This window comes from Cervus elaphus, chromosome 4, assembly GCF_910594005.1.
Source record: "Cervus elaphus chromosome 4, mCerEla1.1, whole genome shotgun sequence".
NCBI classification, from domain to species: Eukaryota; Metazoa; Chordata; class Mammalia; order Artiodactyla; family Cervidae; genus Cervus; species Cervus elaphus.
This window is the reverse complement of record NC_057818.1, coordinates 53094502-53111564: the sequence shown is the minus strand read 5'-3', so window position 1 is coordinate 53111564 and position 17063 is coordinate 53094502. Positions and strand designations below refer to the sequence as shown.

At 54.5% G+C, this 17063-nt stretch overlaps 1 protein-coding gene across 2 annotated transcripts in view; it reads right to left on the bottom strand.

The window, feature by feature from the left end:
- Positions 1–1229: 1229 nt before the first annotated feature.
- NECTIN2 (nectin cell adhesion molecule 2) overlaps positions 1230–17063 on the bottom strand; it is a 33587-nt gene continuing 17753 nt past the window's right edge. The window contains exons 3-9 of one of the 2 annotated variants that reach the window (XM_043899440.1): positions 16505–16801; positions 15190–15307; positions 13878–14026; positions 6637–6790; positions 3431–3494; positions 3195–3281; positions 1230–2305 (exon numbers count right to left, since the gene is read on the bottom strand). In XM_043899440.1, the coding sequence (XP_043755375.1) occupies positions 2042–2305; positions 3195–3281; positions 3431–3494; positions 6637–6790; positions 13878–14026; positions 15190–15307; positions 16505–16801 (1133 nt within the window). In that variant the 3' untranslated portion in view covers positions 1230–2041. Of the gene's footprint in view, positions 2306–3194; positions 3282–3430; positions 3495–6636; positions 6791–9395; positions 10146–13877; positions 14027–15189; positions 15308–16504; positions 16802–17063 lie in introns of those variants that run through there. The other variant, XM_043899441.1, reaches the window with a different exon arrangement.

Sequence of the window (17063 nt, the reverse complement as noted above, 5' to 3'; positions counted from 1 at the left end):
TTGGCCCTTGCAGCTTCCTGATTGGCTCCTGCAGGTACAGGTGGTGTCGTAATCCATCTTGTGTGTTCATTGGCTAACGTGCGAGGGTCAAGGGACATGGATAAAGATGGGTTGCGCAGCAGAGGCTGCTAGGCAGCAAGGTCAGGCCTCGCATCCCACCAGGCACCGCGGCAAAGGGGCGGCCCCGTAGTCCGAAGTCGCAGACCGAAAGCCGGAAGTGCTAGCCCTTCCCACAGTGCCACGGGGAGAATTCTAACCCGTTGTGTTAACTCTGTCCTGCTTCTTGTTACCCACAATACCTCTTACCTATTTAACGGGACAGTTGCCGTAGGCCCACCCCTTTCGTTACCCATCATGCTTTCTGTGCCTTTCCCCCAACCCTTGCCTCAGTCACTGAAGCTTCTATCTTTGGCCCATTCATTCCTATCCCATTACCCAGCATGCCTTCCGCTCCATTCATTTCAACGTGGTTGCCTGTACGACACTTAGCCATTTTACGCCTGTTCATTTCCCACATTCTTTTTCTTTTTTAGAAAAGTATGTATCTATTAATATTTGGCTGCACGGCTGGACATGCAGGATCTTTAGTTGTGACCTGTGAATTCTTAGTTGCAATAGGCGGAATCTAGTTCCCTGCCCAGGGATGGAACCCTATCCGCCTGCACTGGGAGCGCAGTCTTAGCTGCTGGACCACCAGAAAATTCCTCCCGCATTCTTCTAGCTGTACCTTAATTGAGCATCAGGCTTTATCTCTATTGCTCAACTTGCCTGTGGCCCCTAATTCTCCCTTATTCATTCCTCTACCCCTGGCTCATTCATTGAGATCTATTACCCATCATGCCCTGAGCTCCTATTACAACATTATTCATAATTTTGCCTTTGGCCTACTCTTACTCATTACACCCCTGCCCCTTGTACTTAGTTACTGTTATTCCTACTTTGTTCCGTTTATTTCTGTCCGTTAGCCATTAGACTGCTGTTATTTTTCCTTATGCCCTGGACTCCTCCCGCTCCTTCCATTAACCATGGCTTATCCATTTTTGCTCATTATCCCCTCACTTAATTATCTTTTTCATATCTTTTTGTCTGTAACCTATCTTAACTTCTAGTCTACTGATTCCCTCAAGCCCTGGACCTGCCCACCGCCCCCCCCCCCGCCATTCATTACCCATTATGTTCCACCCCTATCCCCTAAACAGCTCACAGAAAACACCAGTTGAGACCGGTCAAAGTACAAACTCATATTTTGTAGGAAATGCTATGTTAAAAAAAAAAAAAATCACATCCCCTATCCCTGCCCCAGGTGATCCACTCCCCCCACCAACCCCCAGGGAGATGCTTGGGTCCAATCCCAGTGGGCCGGAGTAAAAGGACTCAGTAGTCTTCAAAGTAACAGCAAATTCTTCTTCCAAGGCTGGCATCAGCAAGGCACACTCTGCATGAGGCTCACCCCATGTAGCCCTGAGCTGGGGCTTAATTCTCTGGAGACAGGAATTGGGATAGTGGGGGCACAGGGAAGAAGGGTCTGTACCCTGAGACTCCTGCCTGCAGGAGGCTGGGGAATCCCCTCCCTCCACCTTTAGGGGACAGGGTGGGGAATGGGTGAGAGAGGCTCTGCCGCCTGGAGGGCTCAGGTCTGAGCAGCAGGCTGTCCCCAACACCCAGCCCAGCAGAGCTATTAGGAATTACTGCCTGAGGAAAAATCAGGTCTGGGGTCTTCTTTGGGATTTGGGAGGAGTCTGGAGATGGTGGGTCGTGAGAGGTATAGTCTATGTCTGGGGAATCCTTGGGTAAGAGTTTGTGCAGAAACCTACCTTCTCCAGCCCCTCCTAAGATTATCAGGTTTCCATTGTCATGGCCAATTTCTCTGAATCAGAGATCATTGATTAGAGGTCACAGTGGAGCCACCAACATAGAAGTCAAAGATGAGATGCATGTGTGCTAACTGACAGTGGCTGGGCCCGAGGTCAGGGACCCTAGATCCCTGGCAGAAAGTTAAGATATCAAAAAATGAGAGGTGAAAGGGCAAGGCCATGACAGCTTACACATACATGGCCCGGGACATGACAAAGCCTTTGCCCTGGTAGGACTCAGAGGGGCTGGAGTAGGACAGGGCATCGTAGATGGGGTTGATCTTGTCCAGATAGTCTTCCTCCTCCTCCTCCTCCTCTAGATCCAGGGAAACCCTCTCCACAGCAGGTGGCCCTGGAGGCACCATGATGGGGGACCCCAGGCTTGTGGCCCCACGGATCAGGGGCCCCGACCGTTCTTCCAAGGTGGGCAGCTCATGGTATCGGGGCATTTCCTGGGAATGGGGAGGGAATGAATCCAAGGTTACCTCTTGAGCATGACACAGAATCCCAGTTTGCTCCTCGACCCTCAAATCCTGGCCACTGTCTCCCCATGCCAACCAGACCTAACCTCATCCTATGTCACCCCTTGTCACCTGGGTTGATACTGCACTGGGACAATCATGTAGGTGGTTCTTAACTCGAAGCTCAGAGCATGGACCCTACCCCACTGATCCTAAGCTTCTCCTTTTCTTTTGATCACTGAAACCCTGGTCTTTCCCCCTGAGCCTTTGAATTCAATCTTGACCTAAACTTAAGCTCTAGCCTTGAAACTTGATTTGTTCTCAAACTCAACATCCAACCCCTGACCTCCAGGAGGCCACTGAGGGGAGTGACTGTCTGTCTTGTCCCAGCTCCAGGCACAGTATCCGGCAAATGGAGATACTCAACTGGTCCTCTTTGATAGAGTGATTTAGATAGAATGATTTGAACTCTCATCCCTTGTCCTTGGACTTTCAAAACCATGAATGTCCTCACTGAATCCTAAATACATCTCAATTGTCTAAGTTCTGACCAGAGATACAGCCCTGAACTTGAGTTGTAACCTTTAAAACTTGATCTGTTATGTAAGATTCTGCATGCGTGCTCAGTCATGTCTAACTCTGTGGGACTCCATGGGCTGTAGCCTGCCAGGTTTCTCTGTCCATGGGATTCTCCAGGCAAGAATACTGGAGTGAGTTGCCATTTCCTACTCTAGGGGATCTTACCCACCCAGAGTCCTATGTCTCATGCATTGGCAGGCAGATTCTTTACCACTAGCACCACCTGAGAAGCCCCCTCTTATGTAAGGAGGCCCTTACACTCAGATCCCAAACCCACCCTTGACCTTTCCTGAGTTCCTACCTGCTCGGCACATGAGACACCAGCATCAAAGTAGGGGGTCTTGAGTGGGCTGTGCTCCGAGGCCCCAAGGGTGAAGAGCTGGGAGGGCTGCGATGGGAGAGAGAATGGGACAAGTCAAGACCACCTCCCTACCCTGACAGCCTCTTCCCTCCAGTTCCCCAATCCCAGCCCCAGCCTCAGTGGGGGAAGGTGGGAGGGGAGGTGGGGGCAGCCTGGGCTTCAGGGAAAGTGCTTACCATCTCCGGTTCCTCCAGCTTTGCCTTTGGGGTCGGTGGCTTGTATGAGGGAGGTCCCTCCAGTCTGTGGGGTAGGAGGTAAGTCAGGTGGAGGCTAAGCCCTGAGAGCCCCTCTATTCCAGAGCCACCGCACATTTCTTTCCTCCACCTGATCTCTCTTTTCCACCACCCACCTCCCCTTGCCCTGCTGTCTGCTACTCACTCCATGAATTTCTCTTCTTCCAGGAAGTCTTCCTGACTCTCCAGGAGGATCCAGAGTTCCTGTTATAGGATCATAGCTATCTATGTGTCTCTAATGGGGCATGTACTGAGTTTGTATTTGAAATATTACTTCTGATCTCATTCAACAACTGTATCCTGCTGCAAATAGTGTGAGGGGGGAAAAATGAGATTTGTGTTGTGTTCCCAGAACACACAATGAGGAGTTATCAGGACATATTTGGAGAAAGAGAGAATGAGAACTTCCTTGGTGGTCCAGTGATTAAGAATCTGCCCGCTACTGCAGGGGACACAGGTTTGATCCCTGGTCCGGGAACTAAGACCCTATGTGCCATGGGCCAAATAAACCCATGGGCCACAACTACTGAGCCTGCATCTAGAGCCACAGGCTGCAAATACCGAAGCCAGTGCACTTAGAGCCTGTGCTCTGCAACAAGAGAAGCCACCACAACGAGGAGCCTGTGCACCATAACTAGAGAGTAGCCTCCGACTGCTGTGACTGGAGAAAGCCGGGGCACAGCAATAAAGACCCAGCACAGCCAAATGAATAAATCATTTAAAAAAGAGAGAGAATGAAAAGAATGAGCAAAATGCTTTCCTGTCCCCCAAACTATATTAAATTCCATCATTCTGCACACTCACAGACCAGAGTATCCCGTATATATAATAATCGTGGGTGCTCACTACACCTTCAATCCCTAGCTCAGATGTCCCTGCTTCCAGGAAGCCCTCCCTGATCTTTCAGGCTGAATCAGGTGCCCTCTGTAGCTGCGCTCAGCTCCTTCAGCTTCCCTAGCCCATTCCTAGCCATGCTGGATTGTCACCGTCTGGGGATGGATCTGTCTCCTCCAGACTGTGAACCCCAGGAGGCCAAGACCAGAGCCATCTCAGACACCACTGGGTCTCACTGGCTTAGAAGACGAGAACAGCAGCAGGTTGTTGGTTTGCACTGACTAGATGATGAAGACTGGTTCACAAACTTTCATGTGCATCTGGGAGCTTGTTATAAATATGGACGGCAAGCCCTTCTTGTGAAAGTGCTGATTTAGTAGGTTTGGAGTAAGCCCAGGAAGGTGTATTTTTAACAAGTGTTCCCCTCACACACACTGGGTCGTATTATTTCAGAACCATTTTGCCCTCAAGTTTCTTGCTGAACAAATTTCAGCAAGTGATTTCAGCTCTCTAAACCTGTTTCCTCTTTGAGAAGATGTGTATCCTTAGCTCTGTCTGAGAATTCAGGTTTCCATGATATGATATGTTGTGTGTGGATATCTTTTATTTGTGCTTTAAATTTATTATTTTTGGGGCATTAAAAAAAAAAGGTTTATTTATTTATTTATTTGGCTGTGCTGGGTCTTCCCTAAGGTGCGTGGGCTTCTCCTGTTGCAGAGTACAGGCTCTAGGCGTGCGGGCTCCATATATGTGATGCAAAAGATTGGTTGCTCCGTAGCATGTGGGATCCTGTGGGATGAGGGATCAAACCCGTGTCCCCTGCATGGGCAGGCGGATTCTTAACTACTGGACCAACAGGGAAGCCCTTTTTTGGACATCTTTTAAGTGTTTTGTCTCATCATTGTGTTCCTAAATTTCAGGGCCTCGCTCCATGGGAATACTTTCTGAATTACTTACTGAATGAACAAATGAATGAATGGATATGAGGCTTCATTGAGATCACAAGTACGATGCCTCTCATCAAGTCTCTACAAGATGTTGTAGAGATGTCAAGATGCCTCTCATAACAAGTGCTCTACAGAAAGAAGTGGGGCTAATTTCCCCTAATATCCAGGTTCCTCTTTTTTCACAGTCATACAGATTTTGACTGGGCATGTGGCCACCCAGAATAAAGACTACATTTCCCAGCTTCCTCTGCAGCTAGGGCAGCCGTGTGACTAGACCCTGGCCAATGGGAAATGAGAGAATGTGATTCCCTTACAACACCGCCCTCTATTTCCGTATCCCCTTCCCACTGGCAGGCAGGGTGGTCCTTGAGGCCAGGATGGCCATGTCTGGTTGTCGGTGTACATAGACAATGGTAAGAGAGAAGGAAGCCGTCTTGGAATGTGAATGAAGGGAGGGCGGAACAAGAAGACAGCAGGAACCTGGACTCTGATTACTCACAGAGCAGAATTGTCATGGCCATGATTTCTAGGAAATAAACTCTCCTCTCCACCCCATTTAAGTCCTGACATTTTGGATCACTCTGTTTCACAGAGCTGATACCGTGCAGGGTCCTGTGGGGCTCCTGGGGCACAAGGCCTTTCTGTGTCCCCCATTTCTTTGTTTATAGGAAACACCCTTCATTCAGTCTCCATGGCCTTCCCTGAGTGCCAATGGGCAGATTCAAGCAGTTGTTACTTAGGGAAAGTAGGAGATGCAAAACCAGGGAGAAACAAACAGTTAAGAGCAGCCTTGGGCCAAGGTCCTGTTTCCCTATTAATGGATACATACACAACAATATCTTTAAGGTACTGTGCAGATAAAGAAATCCCCTCCAGGTGGGAGAAGCAACTGATTAATGATGGTCAGTGGCCCACAAGCATGTAGACCCCAGACCAGTTGGACCTGAAGCTTGATGCTGCTGACTCCTACTTACCTCACCATCAACCCATCAGAAGAATGTCCACGGGATGATTGCACCCTCTTTGAACAACTACTATAAAATTTCTCAATATCTTCCCCAACTTAGGACACTTGGGTTCTGAGGGCAGTAGCCTGCTGTGTCCCCCTTTGCTTGGCAAAGCAGTAAAGCTACTCTTTTCTGGGTGTGTGCTAAGTCGATTCAGTGGTGCGACCCTCTGGACAGCAGCCTGCCAGTTATCCCAAATTCTGTCTTGAAGATTTGATTCGGCACTGGTATGCAGAGAAGCTGAGCCATTTCAGGGTCACAGCCATTACCAATGACTTTCTCCCAGCCTCCTCCCCCACCCTGTGCACCCCAGTCCTGGGACCCCTCCCCCATCCACTTCTTAGGAGGACCCTTCACTCACTCCTCCTCCTCCTCTGCCCCCTGCAGCCTCTGCTCCTTCCGCTGTTGCCTGCAGATCAGGATGCCCGTGGCGGCCACAGCAGTAGCGATGATGGCAGCGATGATGCCCCCAATGATGCCGCCTGTGGCCCCTGCTCCGGCTGTGTTGGGTGTCTCTACAAGGAGGAGGACAGCATGAGGGAGTCTCCAGGAGGAAGCCACGCAGCACCTTATTCCCAGTACCCCCCCACCCTTGAGTCACCACCTCTCCCAAGGGCAGAGGCCATTCTTTTTATTCATTTAATCCTCACTGAGCATTTATTGTGCTTTAGAATGGCGAACAAAACGTGCAAAAGCCCCAGTCCCCTGGGATGAATGTTTTGTTGAGCAGGGAGGCCACAAGTAGAGAAATAGATATACTAGCTAATATGCCAGGTGACAGCAAATGATAGAGGGTAATCGTAGGGGACTTCCCTGGTGTCGAAGTGGATAAGAATCCACCTGCCCATGGAGGGGACACGGGTTCCATCCCTGGTCCGGGAAGCTCCCACATCCTGCGGGGCAGCTAAGCCCATGCGTCACAGCTACTGAGCCCACGCTCTAGAGCCGCCAAGCCGCAACTACTGAAGCCTGCATGCCTAGAGCCCTGTGCTCTGAGAAGCCACCACAATGAGAAGTCTGCGCACTGCAATGAAGGCCCAGGACAGCCAAAAAACCAATTATACATATATACTTCCCTCATGGCTCAGATGGTAAAGCGCCTGTCTGCAATGCGGGAGACCTGGGTTCGATCCCTGGAGAAGGAAATGGCAGCCCACTCCAATACCCTTGCCTGGAAAATCCCATGGACAGAGGAGCCTGGTAGGCTACAGTCCATGGGGTCGCAAAGAGTCGGACACGACGGAGAGACTTCACTTTCACTTCACTTTCACTTTGATATATATAAAGGCAATGACACATAATGCCACATAATGCCAATGCCATTCACCTTACTTATAGTAGGGAAGTGCTAAGTGACAGAGCAGGGTAGTCAAAGGTAGTCGGAGAGAGCCTTACTGCGAGATATTTGAGCAAAGACCCGAAGTAGCTGTAGGGGGCGAGCCATGAGGATATGAGAACATTCCAGGAAAAGCGAACAGCCAGCCAGAGCCAAGGTCCTCCAGAGGAAGCCTTGTGTTGTTTTTAGGGACAGGAGGGAGCAGAGCAGAGAGCTGATGGGAGAGTGTGGTGCTAGGGGAAGACAGGTGACCAGGAATGGAGCGAAAAGGCAGAAAATTGGGGGTGGGCGAGATTCTGGGCTTGGGATCAGAACCCCTCATGCAATATACAGAAAGAAGTTATCCTGGGCAGAGCATCAGAGGGCCTCCAACCTCACAGGAAAAGGGGTGGAGAGAACTGTGACCTCGCCCCCCTCCACTCCTGGATCTCTCCTTTGTGACACTTCCCACTTCCTGAATCCTTGTTGGAGCCATTACCTGTTTACTTGCCAATTTCCACACTGTGCGGTCCAAGGGACGGGGTCTGGCACACAGTTGGTGTTTTTCTAGATGCATAAGGAGGGGCCCAGCAGGGACACCTGGGGACCCACTGTCTGCCAGATTGACCACATTCCCGCCCCTGCTCTCCCGGCATTACCCTCCCGTTGGGGGAGGCGGCGGCCGCTGGGGTGGGAGGGGGGCCCGGCCAGGACAGGACAGGGTCGTATAGCCGGTAAACAACCAGAGGAAATAACATGTGTGCCAAGGCCCCACCCACGGGCCTCCCCCTTCCATCAACCCCACCACAGAGAGGAGGAGGAAAGCTGCCCGAGGGAATGCTGTCTGGATCCCTGGACCATCTCATTTCCACAGCTTCTGTTACACAGCCTGGCATCCTCTGGAGGGCTTCTCAGAGCGTCGGGGAAATATCAGAGTAATTGCCGCTCAGTCCACACACTTGCTCATCCTAAGACTGCTCCTCTGACTGCGCGCCACCGCTGTGTCTGCTGCAGAGCGGGTGGAAGGCTATGCTGGTGGAAGAAGCAGACTCGCCCAGCCTCTCCCGGGTGCTCCACCCCACGCTGGGTGTTTGGGTGCAGCCTTAACTGAGTCCCATGACAGCCTCGGGAGCAGAGACGAAGGCCACCTGAGGTGGTCGTGGGGCTCGGGAGAGTGGAGGTGACTGGATTTAACCTTGCCTCCCTCCTCGCCCCCAGTCACCAGCCCGAGTTTGGAAGATTTTCTAATGGGGGAGGGGGCAGTGAGAAGGATACAGAGCCGCTCCTTGGGCCCAGCCTGGGGATAAGGGAATAGGAAGGAGGCAGGAAAGGCCGACATGATGTCCTCCCCAGGTGGGGCTTCCCTGGTTTCTTAGCACCCCGAGAATGCAGGTGACAAGTCCTCCCTCCCAATGTCCTCAGCAGACTCGGGGAGGTCGGGTCCAAGATGCCCCCAGAGGATCAGATCCCAGGCCTTCACCACCCCTGAGGGCCCAGGAGCCCATGATCTCAGCCCCGCTGGGCCCAGGAACTCAGTTCTCCTGCCAGTCTGGCCACTTGGCCTGGGAAGGCTGTCCTTGAAGCCCGGCATCCAAGCGCCAGCCCAAGCCCAGTTCCCCGGGCCTCAGATGGCTCGGACATCCAGTATGTCCGTCGAGGACCCAAGTGACCAGAGTCCTCCCTTCCACCAGCCCCAAGTCTAGCCCCCACCACTCTCCCCCTCTCCAGCGCCCACCCGCTGGGACCTAGCAGTCCCTGTCCCACCCCCCAAACAGGGGGTCTGATGTATTACAAGACACCCCGGGATGTTTTCCTCCAAGGCGTTTATTAACTCCTGAGTGTCATGGGGCCAGGGCAGGCTGGAGCCCAAACTGAGAGTCTCTGTGGGGGGTGGTGCTCTGTGGGTCCCCATCCCCCAGCGCCCCCCTCCCCCCTGGGGGGGCCCTCCCCCGCTCCCTGCGGCCCGGGATTCAGAAGTCCAGTGTGTGACATTCCAGCACCCTCTACATCCCAGCAAAGGAAGCGGGAGGTAGCTTTGAACTCCAGTGTGTTCCGGACAAACGAGTTCAACCAGTCTGGGACCCTTGGCTGGCTGGGTGCGCAGCGCTGTGTCCGTCTCAGTCTGTCTGTCTGTCTGCCTGGGTGGGCTGGGTGGTGGGTGGGGGGAGGTCACACGTAAATCGCCCGCCGGGAGATGAGGGAGCCATCCAGCTGGGACTCCAAGTCGTCCTCCAGGGCCTGGGGCGGAGGCAACATGAGGCCTTTCTCTGCCTTCTCCTCCTCATCTTCGTCCTCCTCGTCCTTGCCCTCCGGCCTCAGCGGGCCAGGGTCCGCGGGCGTCCAGAAGACGGGACCCCCATTCCCAAAGACCTGAGTTTTCGGGTCGTAGGACCCTCCTGTGCCGCCGTCTCCTCCTCCGGGGCTCTTCCTCCTCCTCACCCTCAGCAGGATGAAGGCCAAGGACCCCCCAGCCAGAAGCAGCAGCACCAGCAGTGTCCCCCCCACAGCCCCCCACACCACTGGGCCCGCGCCTTGAGGCGAGGCCCGGGGGGTGTCTGAGGAGAGAGAAGAGGGGGTGAGAGAGAGAGGGAGACAGGAGGTCAAGAGGAGACATCTGGAAGTGGGGGGCTGGGGGACACAGCAGGGCAGTGCTGGGAACTAGGGAGGTGACTCCACTGGGACAGAGGACGGGAGGTGGGGAGGGAAGGGAGAGCCCCGTTCACGCTCCAAGCCAGTGGGTGCCCTCCCCCAGATGGATTTCCTTACACCTGCCCAGGGTTTTGCTAACAAAATAGAAAAAAAAGAAAAGACTCCCGAAATAACAAACACAAAACCAAAATGAAAATTGCTAGGGATTCCCAGGCCGTCTAATGGTTAAGACTCTGTGCTTCCACTGCAGGGGGATTGCTCAGTCACTCAGCCATGTTTTGGACTCTTCGAGACCCCATGGACTGCAGGCTGCCAGGCTCCTCTGTCCATGGGATTCTCCGGGCAAGAATACTGGAGTGGGCTGCCATTTCCTCCTCCAGGGGATCTTCCCAACTCAGGGGTAGAACCTGAATCTCCTGCGTCTCCTGCATTAGCCTGGCGGATTCTTTACCACTGAACCACTTGGGAAGCCCTACTGTGGGGGGCACAGGTTCAATCCCTGGTCGGGGAACTAAGAGCCCACCTGCCGAGCCACGTGGCCAAAAAAGAAAAAACCAACACACACACACACACATGCATACACGAAACAACAGCTTGCTACCCAACATTTAAAGCACTAGGTCATTTCACTGAAAAGTCCAGATTTCTTTTAGGTCAAAAAAAAGGAAGAAAAAATCAGATCTGGCATCATGAAACTCGCGTCTCCTCCACCTGGTGATGGGCCGTGGCTGAGTGAGGCTGCGGACTCCGAAGGGAACAGAGTTCCACACCTGGCCACCCTGTCCCTCGCCAGGACCTTGTAGGCATCTGAATTTGCCACTCCCTCCCAGAAACTCTGAGGCCAGGGTTACAGAATCTTGTGGCCGATCCAGCAGAAAGAAGCAGAGATGGGTTTGAGTCTGAGGCTGTTTGATCCCAAAGCTCTGAGCACTTGAGAGAAAGGGGACTGAGGAGATTGAGCACCCCTGCCAATCCCCAGGGTGGAGAATGGCCCCCCTTAAGCCCACAGTCCCGGGGGGTTTCCTCTCCCTGCAGAGACTGAGCTGGTGGAAGGGGAGGGATCTGGGGGAGGACAGGGGTGGGTAGAGAAGGAAGCAGGGGAGCAGGGGAGGAGTGAGGATGAGGGAGGGGGCGTCTGGGGCCCACAGATGCAACCAGCATCTTATCACATACCTCTCTTCCCCCACCCTGGCATGCACGGCCTGACTGGGAGAGACCAGGGAGGGACCCACTCACACCTGACCCTCTCCTCCCCATGCCTCTGGACATTGGAGGGGCTGGAACCCAGGCCACAGTTTCTAGATGTTTTCAAAACCAGGGTGGGATGGGGTGGGGGTCACGACCTAGTGGGCTGTCAAATCAGTGCAAGCAACAGTAAAACAGAGAGAAAAAGTCCACCTTAAGTGTAAAGGGCCAATAGTATACTGTGAAACTTCTGGTGGGGATATATTTCTACACCTGCACCCTGGATGAAGGTGGGAAAGACTTCGTTCAGTGAAGTCTGGAGACCAGTTTTTACGCGTGTCGGGACGTGTGTCCGCGTTACTGAAGGTGGTATTTTGGAGGTGCTGGCTGAGCGTGTTCCAGTCTTAGGGTCAGAAGTTTCTGAAGCAACGTCTAGCCTGTGGCGTGGCCTGTGTACTTATGTTTTCTCTGGCATGAGCCCCAAACGGAGTGTGACGGCCCGTGCGTGTCTGTGTGCACGTGGAACGTGAGGTGTCTCTGAGACCCTCTGAGGTGACTTTGCCAAGAGCTGTGAGTGAATCTCCTCTCCGGGCAAGGCCATCTGTTGACACATCACTGCCTTTGACTGAATTTCTAGAGTGCTCAGAGAGTACCCCCCATCTGTTGGTGTTCATCTGTAGATGTGTGACTTTGCAATGATGCTTTTGACTGCCTGTGGGTCTGCAGTTGCCTTTGCGGGGGCTGGGGGTCTTTCCACGGGTGTGTGATTTTGTGTGCGCCCCACCTCACCTGCAGGTTCCTCCTGGGGCTCTGGGTACATGTGTTTTACTGGGTGAATACTGCCTGTCTAAGGCTGAGCTCTGACGGTGGTGTGTTCGCCTTGGGGGATGCCAGCGGTGGACATTCCTGGGGTTTCTGCAGGCTCCGCCTCCACGGGCCCAGTGTGGGTGGAGAGACCGGTTTCTCAGGTGGGTGTGTATCTGGGGTACAGGTTCAGGGGGTGTATTTCCAGTTGGGCACCTTGCTGGGTGGGTGGAGCTGACCCTCCTCTGGGTGTGCTTTGGAGGGCAGGGCTCGGACTGGCTCATCGCTGTATTCCCAACATCAAGGAGAATGGCTGGCCAAGAGGAAACCTCAGCAAATAACTTGTCAGAGGATGATTTGTGGAAAGAGAAGCTCCACAGTGGCATATCTGGAGTTTCCGAGGGCGTGCCCTTGAGAACGTCATCGAGTTTCCTTCTCAGCATCTGGCTGATGATGTTTCCCCATGTGGGCTTGCTGCCGGAGGCTCTTTTTGCTTGTAGCATGTCTGTGTGGCCGTGTCTCCCTCCAGGCGTGTGTGTTTGTGAACCTGAGCGAGTGAGACGTGCTGAGGGTGGGCCAATGGTCTCTCTGGGTGTGTGTGTGGTCTGTGACAGTGTTTTTGAGTGGCTACATCACATCTCCCTGGCAAGGGTGGGAATTCCTCAAGAGGGATCCGTTTTCATTTTTCCTTTTTTTTTGGTGGGGGCGTGGGTTGAGGATCCGTTTTCATGTGGGTGTCTTTCTAGATGTGCGTGTGTGCATGTGTGTTATGATCATCTCAGCAAGGGACCTGCTTCCACCTGTCTCCAGTGTGCATGTGTGTCTGTCTTCACACGGGTGACTCTGAGCTTGTCTTTGGTTGTGTTTCTGAGATTGGGGGGGCACACCGAGGCCCCCTGGCTCCCTCTAAGCATCGCAGTCTACAGTTGTGATTTCAACCCCATTTCCATCAGCCCACACCTGGGCTTCGTTTCCTTTCACTTTTTCCCTCTCCAGCTGTGTATCTTGGGTCCCATCAGGGAGACTCAGAGAACTTCTGACTGCCAGACACACCAGCCACTGTTTCCAAACCACCACCTCCAGGGAGTTGCCTGGCGGTCCACTGGTCAGCACTCCACGCTTTCACTGCCGTGGGCCTGGTTTTGGTCCCTGGTCAGGGAACTAAGATCCTGTCAGCTGAGCGGCAGGCCAACAAAAGAACAAAAACAAAACAAACCCAAAATACCACCTCCAGGAACACAAACATCCCAACACACACACGCAAACTGGTTTCCGGGTGGTACCCGCCAGCCCTCCCTGTAAAAAGTCTATTGTTTCTGAGTGTTCGTCCAGCTGCCCTCCCGTGACTGTGAGTTGTCTGATTCCATGGGTGTGTCTCATTGGCTGGAGGCTGGGCCAGTTGCCCTGGATCTCTTCCTAACGACCCTTCTCAGGCCTCAAGTTCCTAACTCCTCTGTCGGCACCTACCCAGTCACCCCAATCCAGACTCCACCTGGGGCAGGGGATAAAAGCCATGCCCCACATCGGTGAGGTGGGTGCAGCCCACCCCAGGTCGGCGGCACAGCCCGCCCAGTGCAGCCCCAGAGCCCAGCGGGAAGAACACTCGGGGAGCAGACCCTGTCGTCACACCACCCCCAAGACCTGCTCACCTCGAACGAGGACCACCTGCTCCGCTTGGCCGGTGCCCACGGCATTGGTGACGGTGCAGATGAAGGTGGTGTTGAACAGCCGGTCCACTGAGTGGACGATCAGCTTGGGGCCCTGGGCCACTGCTGAGGCTGGGAAGACACCGGAAGTCCTGGAGGGTGTGGGGGTCACGTAAGAGGGAGAGCATGGTCCATGGGGGGCCCAGGTCTGGTCCCTGATGACACAACCCTCAAGAGCCAAGCTCCACAGACTTGAAACTTACTCCTTGACACCCCAAACTGCCAACTCCCTCCTCCTGGGGGACTTACGGTTTCAGGCCTCTGGTGTTCCTTGCTTATGACACAGGAGTCCGGGCCCCCAACCCCTCCTCCCCAGACCCAGGATCCAGGCCCCCAGCCCCTCCTCCCTCAGACCCAGGATCCAGGCCCCCAGCCCCTCCTCCCCCAGACCCAGGAGTGCAGACTCCCAGCCCCTTCTCCTTCAGACCGAGGGGTCCATGTCCCCAGCCCCTCCTCCCTTAGACCCAGGAGTGCAGGCCCCCAGCGCCTCCTCCCTCAGACCCAGGATCCAGGCTCCTAGAACCTCCTCCCTCAGACCCAGGAATCCATGTCCCCCAGCCCCTCCTCCCCCAGACCCAGGATCCAGGCCCCTGGCCCCTCCTCCCCCACACCCAAGATCCAGGCCCCCAGCCCTTCCTCCTTCAGACCCAGGAGTGCAGACCCCCAGCCCCTCTTCCCCCAGACCCAGGATCCAGACCCCCAGCCCTTCCTCCCTCAGACCCAGGATCCAGGCTCCTAGAACCTCCTCCCTCAGACCCAGGATCCAGGCCCCAGCCCCTCCTCCCTCAGACCCAGGATCCAGACCCCCAGCCCCTCCTCCCTCAGACCCAGGAGTGCAGGCCCCCAGCACCTCCTCCCTCAGACCCAGGATCCAGGCTCCTAGAACCTCCTCCCTCAGACCCAGGAATCCATGTCCCCAGCCCCTCCTCCTTCAGACCCAAGATCCAGGCCCCCAGCCCCTCCTCCCCCAGACCCAGGATCCAGGCCCCCAGCACCTCCTCCCCCACACCCAGGATCCAGACCCCCAGCCCCTCCTCCCTCAGATGCAGGAGTCCATGTCCCCAGCCCCTCCTCCTTCAGACCCAGGATCCAGGCCCCAGCCCCTCCTCCTTCAGACCCAGGAGTGCAGACCCCCAGCCCCTCTTCCCTCAGACCCAGGATCCAGGCTCCCAGAACCTCCTCCCTCAGACCCAGGAATCCATGTCCCCAGCCCCTCCTCCTCAGACCCAGGAGTCCGGCTCCAAACAGCACTCACGTGCTCCAGTCGTAGCCCGTGGGCTCTGGCTTGCTGCGGACGTTACAGTTCAGGGTGGCCTCACTACGGCCAATGTACCAGTTGTCATCATAGCCGGATATGGTGACCTGGGGGGGGTCTGCAGGAAACAGGGGGGACTGGCTCAGTGACTAGGGGAATCCCAGAAGGGGTGACAAGTGAGTAGACAGATAAGAATCCTAAAGAAACAGGGTGGGCTGGCAGGAGGTGGACCCAGGGAGAGTGCCTGCTCAGAGACCATCCAGGGACTTCACTGAGGGTCATTCTGAGGAAGTTGTTGTTCAGTGCAGGCAGTGCCCGAGCAAGCCACTAGAGATAATGTGTGTCATTTCTGACATGCCCAGAGCAGATTAGGGAATTAGTTTAACTGAAGGCATTGTCTGGGGAGCTAGTAGAGAAAATGCTGAGTTGGGGTATGTGGTTGCAAAAGCTGCTAAGGTAACTATTTGGCAGAGTGAGTCTGTGGGGAGAGTGCCGGGAGAGCCTCTCTGAGGAATATCGGGGTGGGGGGGTGTCGGGGTAAGCGGTTTGGGGACAGCGAGCTCAGCACATATGGGAAGGGGTCGGTATTCACAGGTCCAGTGGTTAGGAATCGGTCCTTTCACTGCCATGGCTCCGGGTTCAGTCCGTGGTCGGGGAACTAAGATCCCACAAAACCACCACCACCACCGCCACCGACGACATTGACAGCAACACGGCATGTTGAGAGGGTCCACGGGGCCGGTGTGGTCACACTCAGGGCAGAAGTTGGTGTAGAGACCCCAGGTGAGGCAGTGTAGACAGTGCCCAGGGAGCCAATTCAGATAGTATAAATGGGGGTGTGTGCATAAACAGTACTGGGTTGGGCCGCACGGACAGAGTAGTTGATATAGAACAGTGAAGGAGCAGTGTCAACTGGGGTCCTTAGGAGCCAGAAGAGATTGCTGGGTGCACGTGTATGCTGATAAAAAACAAAACAAACAAAAAAAAGGGATAGCTCTAGTTTGCAGTGTTTGTCAATTTTCTTGATATAAATACTCCTCACAGTTGATTCAAGCTACCAGTAAGACTTAATGGACGTGGAATTGGGAAGAAATGCATAAAACTGACCCTCGCAAGCCCATTCTGATGTACCATTGATTGTGGCAATAAGTTGAGAGCCTAGTGAAGCTAGTGTAGACAATGGGCAGGAAGGCAGTGCAGAAGCTGATCCAGAGTGCCAGTGTAGACCACACTCCGGGATCGCGTAGACAGTGCCCTAGAGGAGCCAGTGTAGCGGGGCGGGGCGGGGGCGGCGGTCACAGCCTGATGTACTCACAGCGCACAGAGAGAGTCACCGGCAGCAGTTTGGGCTCCTGGAAGCTCTCGTGCTCCACTTTGCAGATGACCTTGACCCCATCTGCTTCGCTCAGGGGTGTCACAGTGTAGCGGCTAGTGACGGTGACCGTGCCAGGCAGGGGCCCCGACCCCTGGGTCTCTTTGGCCTCCCCATCCAAGGGTGAGAGCCAGGAGACCCGGGCAGGTGGTCGGCCGCCTGCGGAAACACAGCGGGCCACGGGTACAGGATCCAGATTGAATGTGACCTCCTGTTTCTCGACATGGTTCTGGGGCTGGGCTGGGGAGAGGAACAGAGGGGGTGGGTCACTGCACACCTAGAGTGAGTCAACAAACACCCTCAGCAGTGGGGCTGAGCAGTTAAGCCCCAACTGGAGTGAAACGGATTGCCATTTCCTTCTCTGGGGGATCTTCCCGATCCTGGGGTGGAACCCACGCCTCCTGCATTGGCAGGCGGATTCTTTACAGCTGAGTCATCTGGGAGGCCCAAGGCCCACCTGCAGGGCTTCACTTCCCAGCTTTGCTGCTTTGCAGCCGCATGG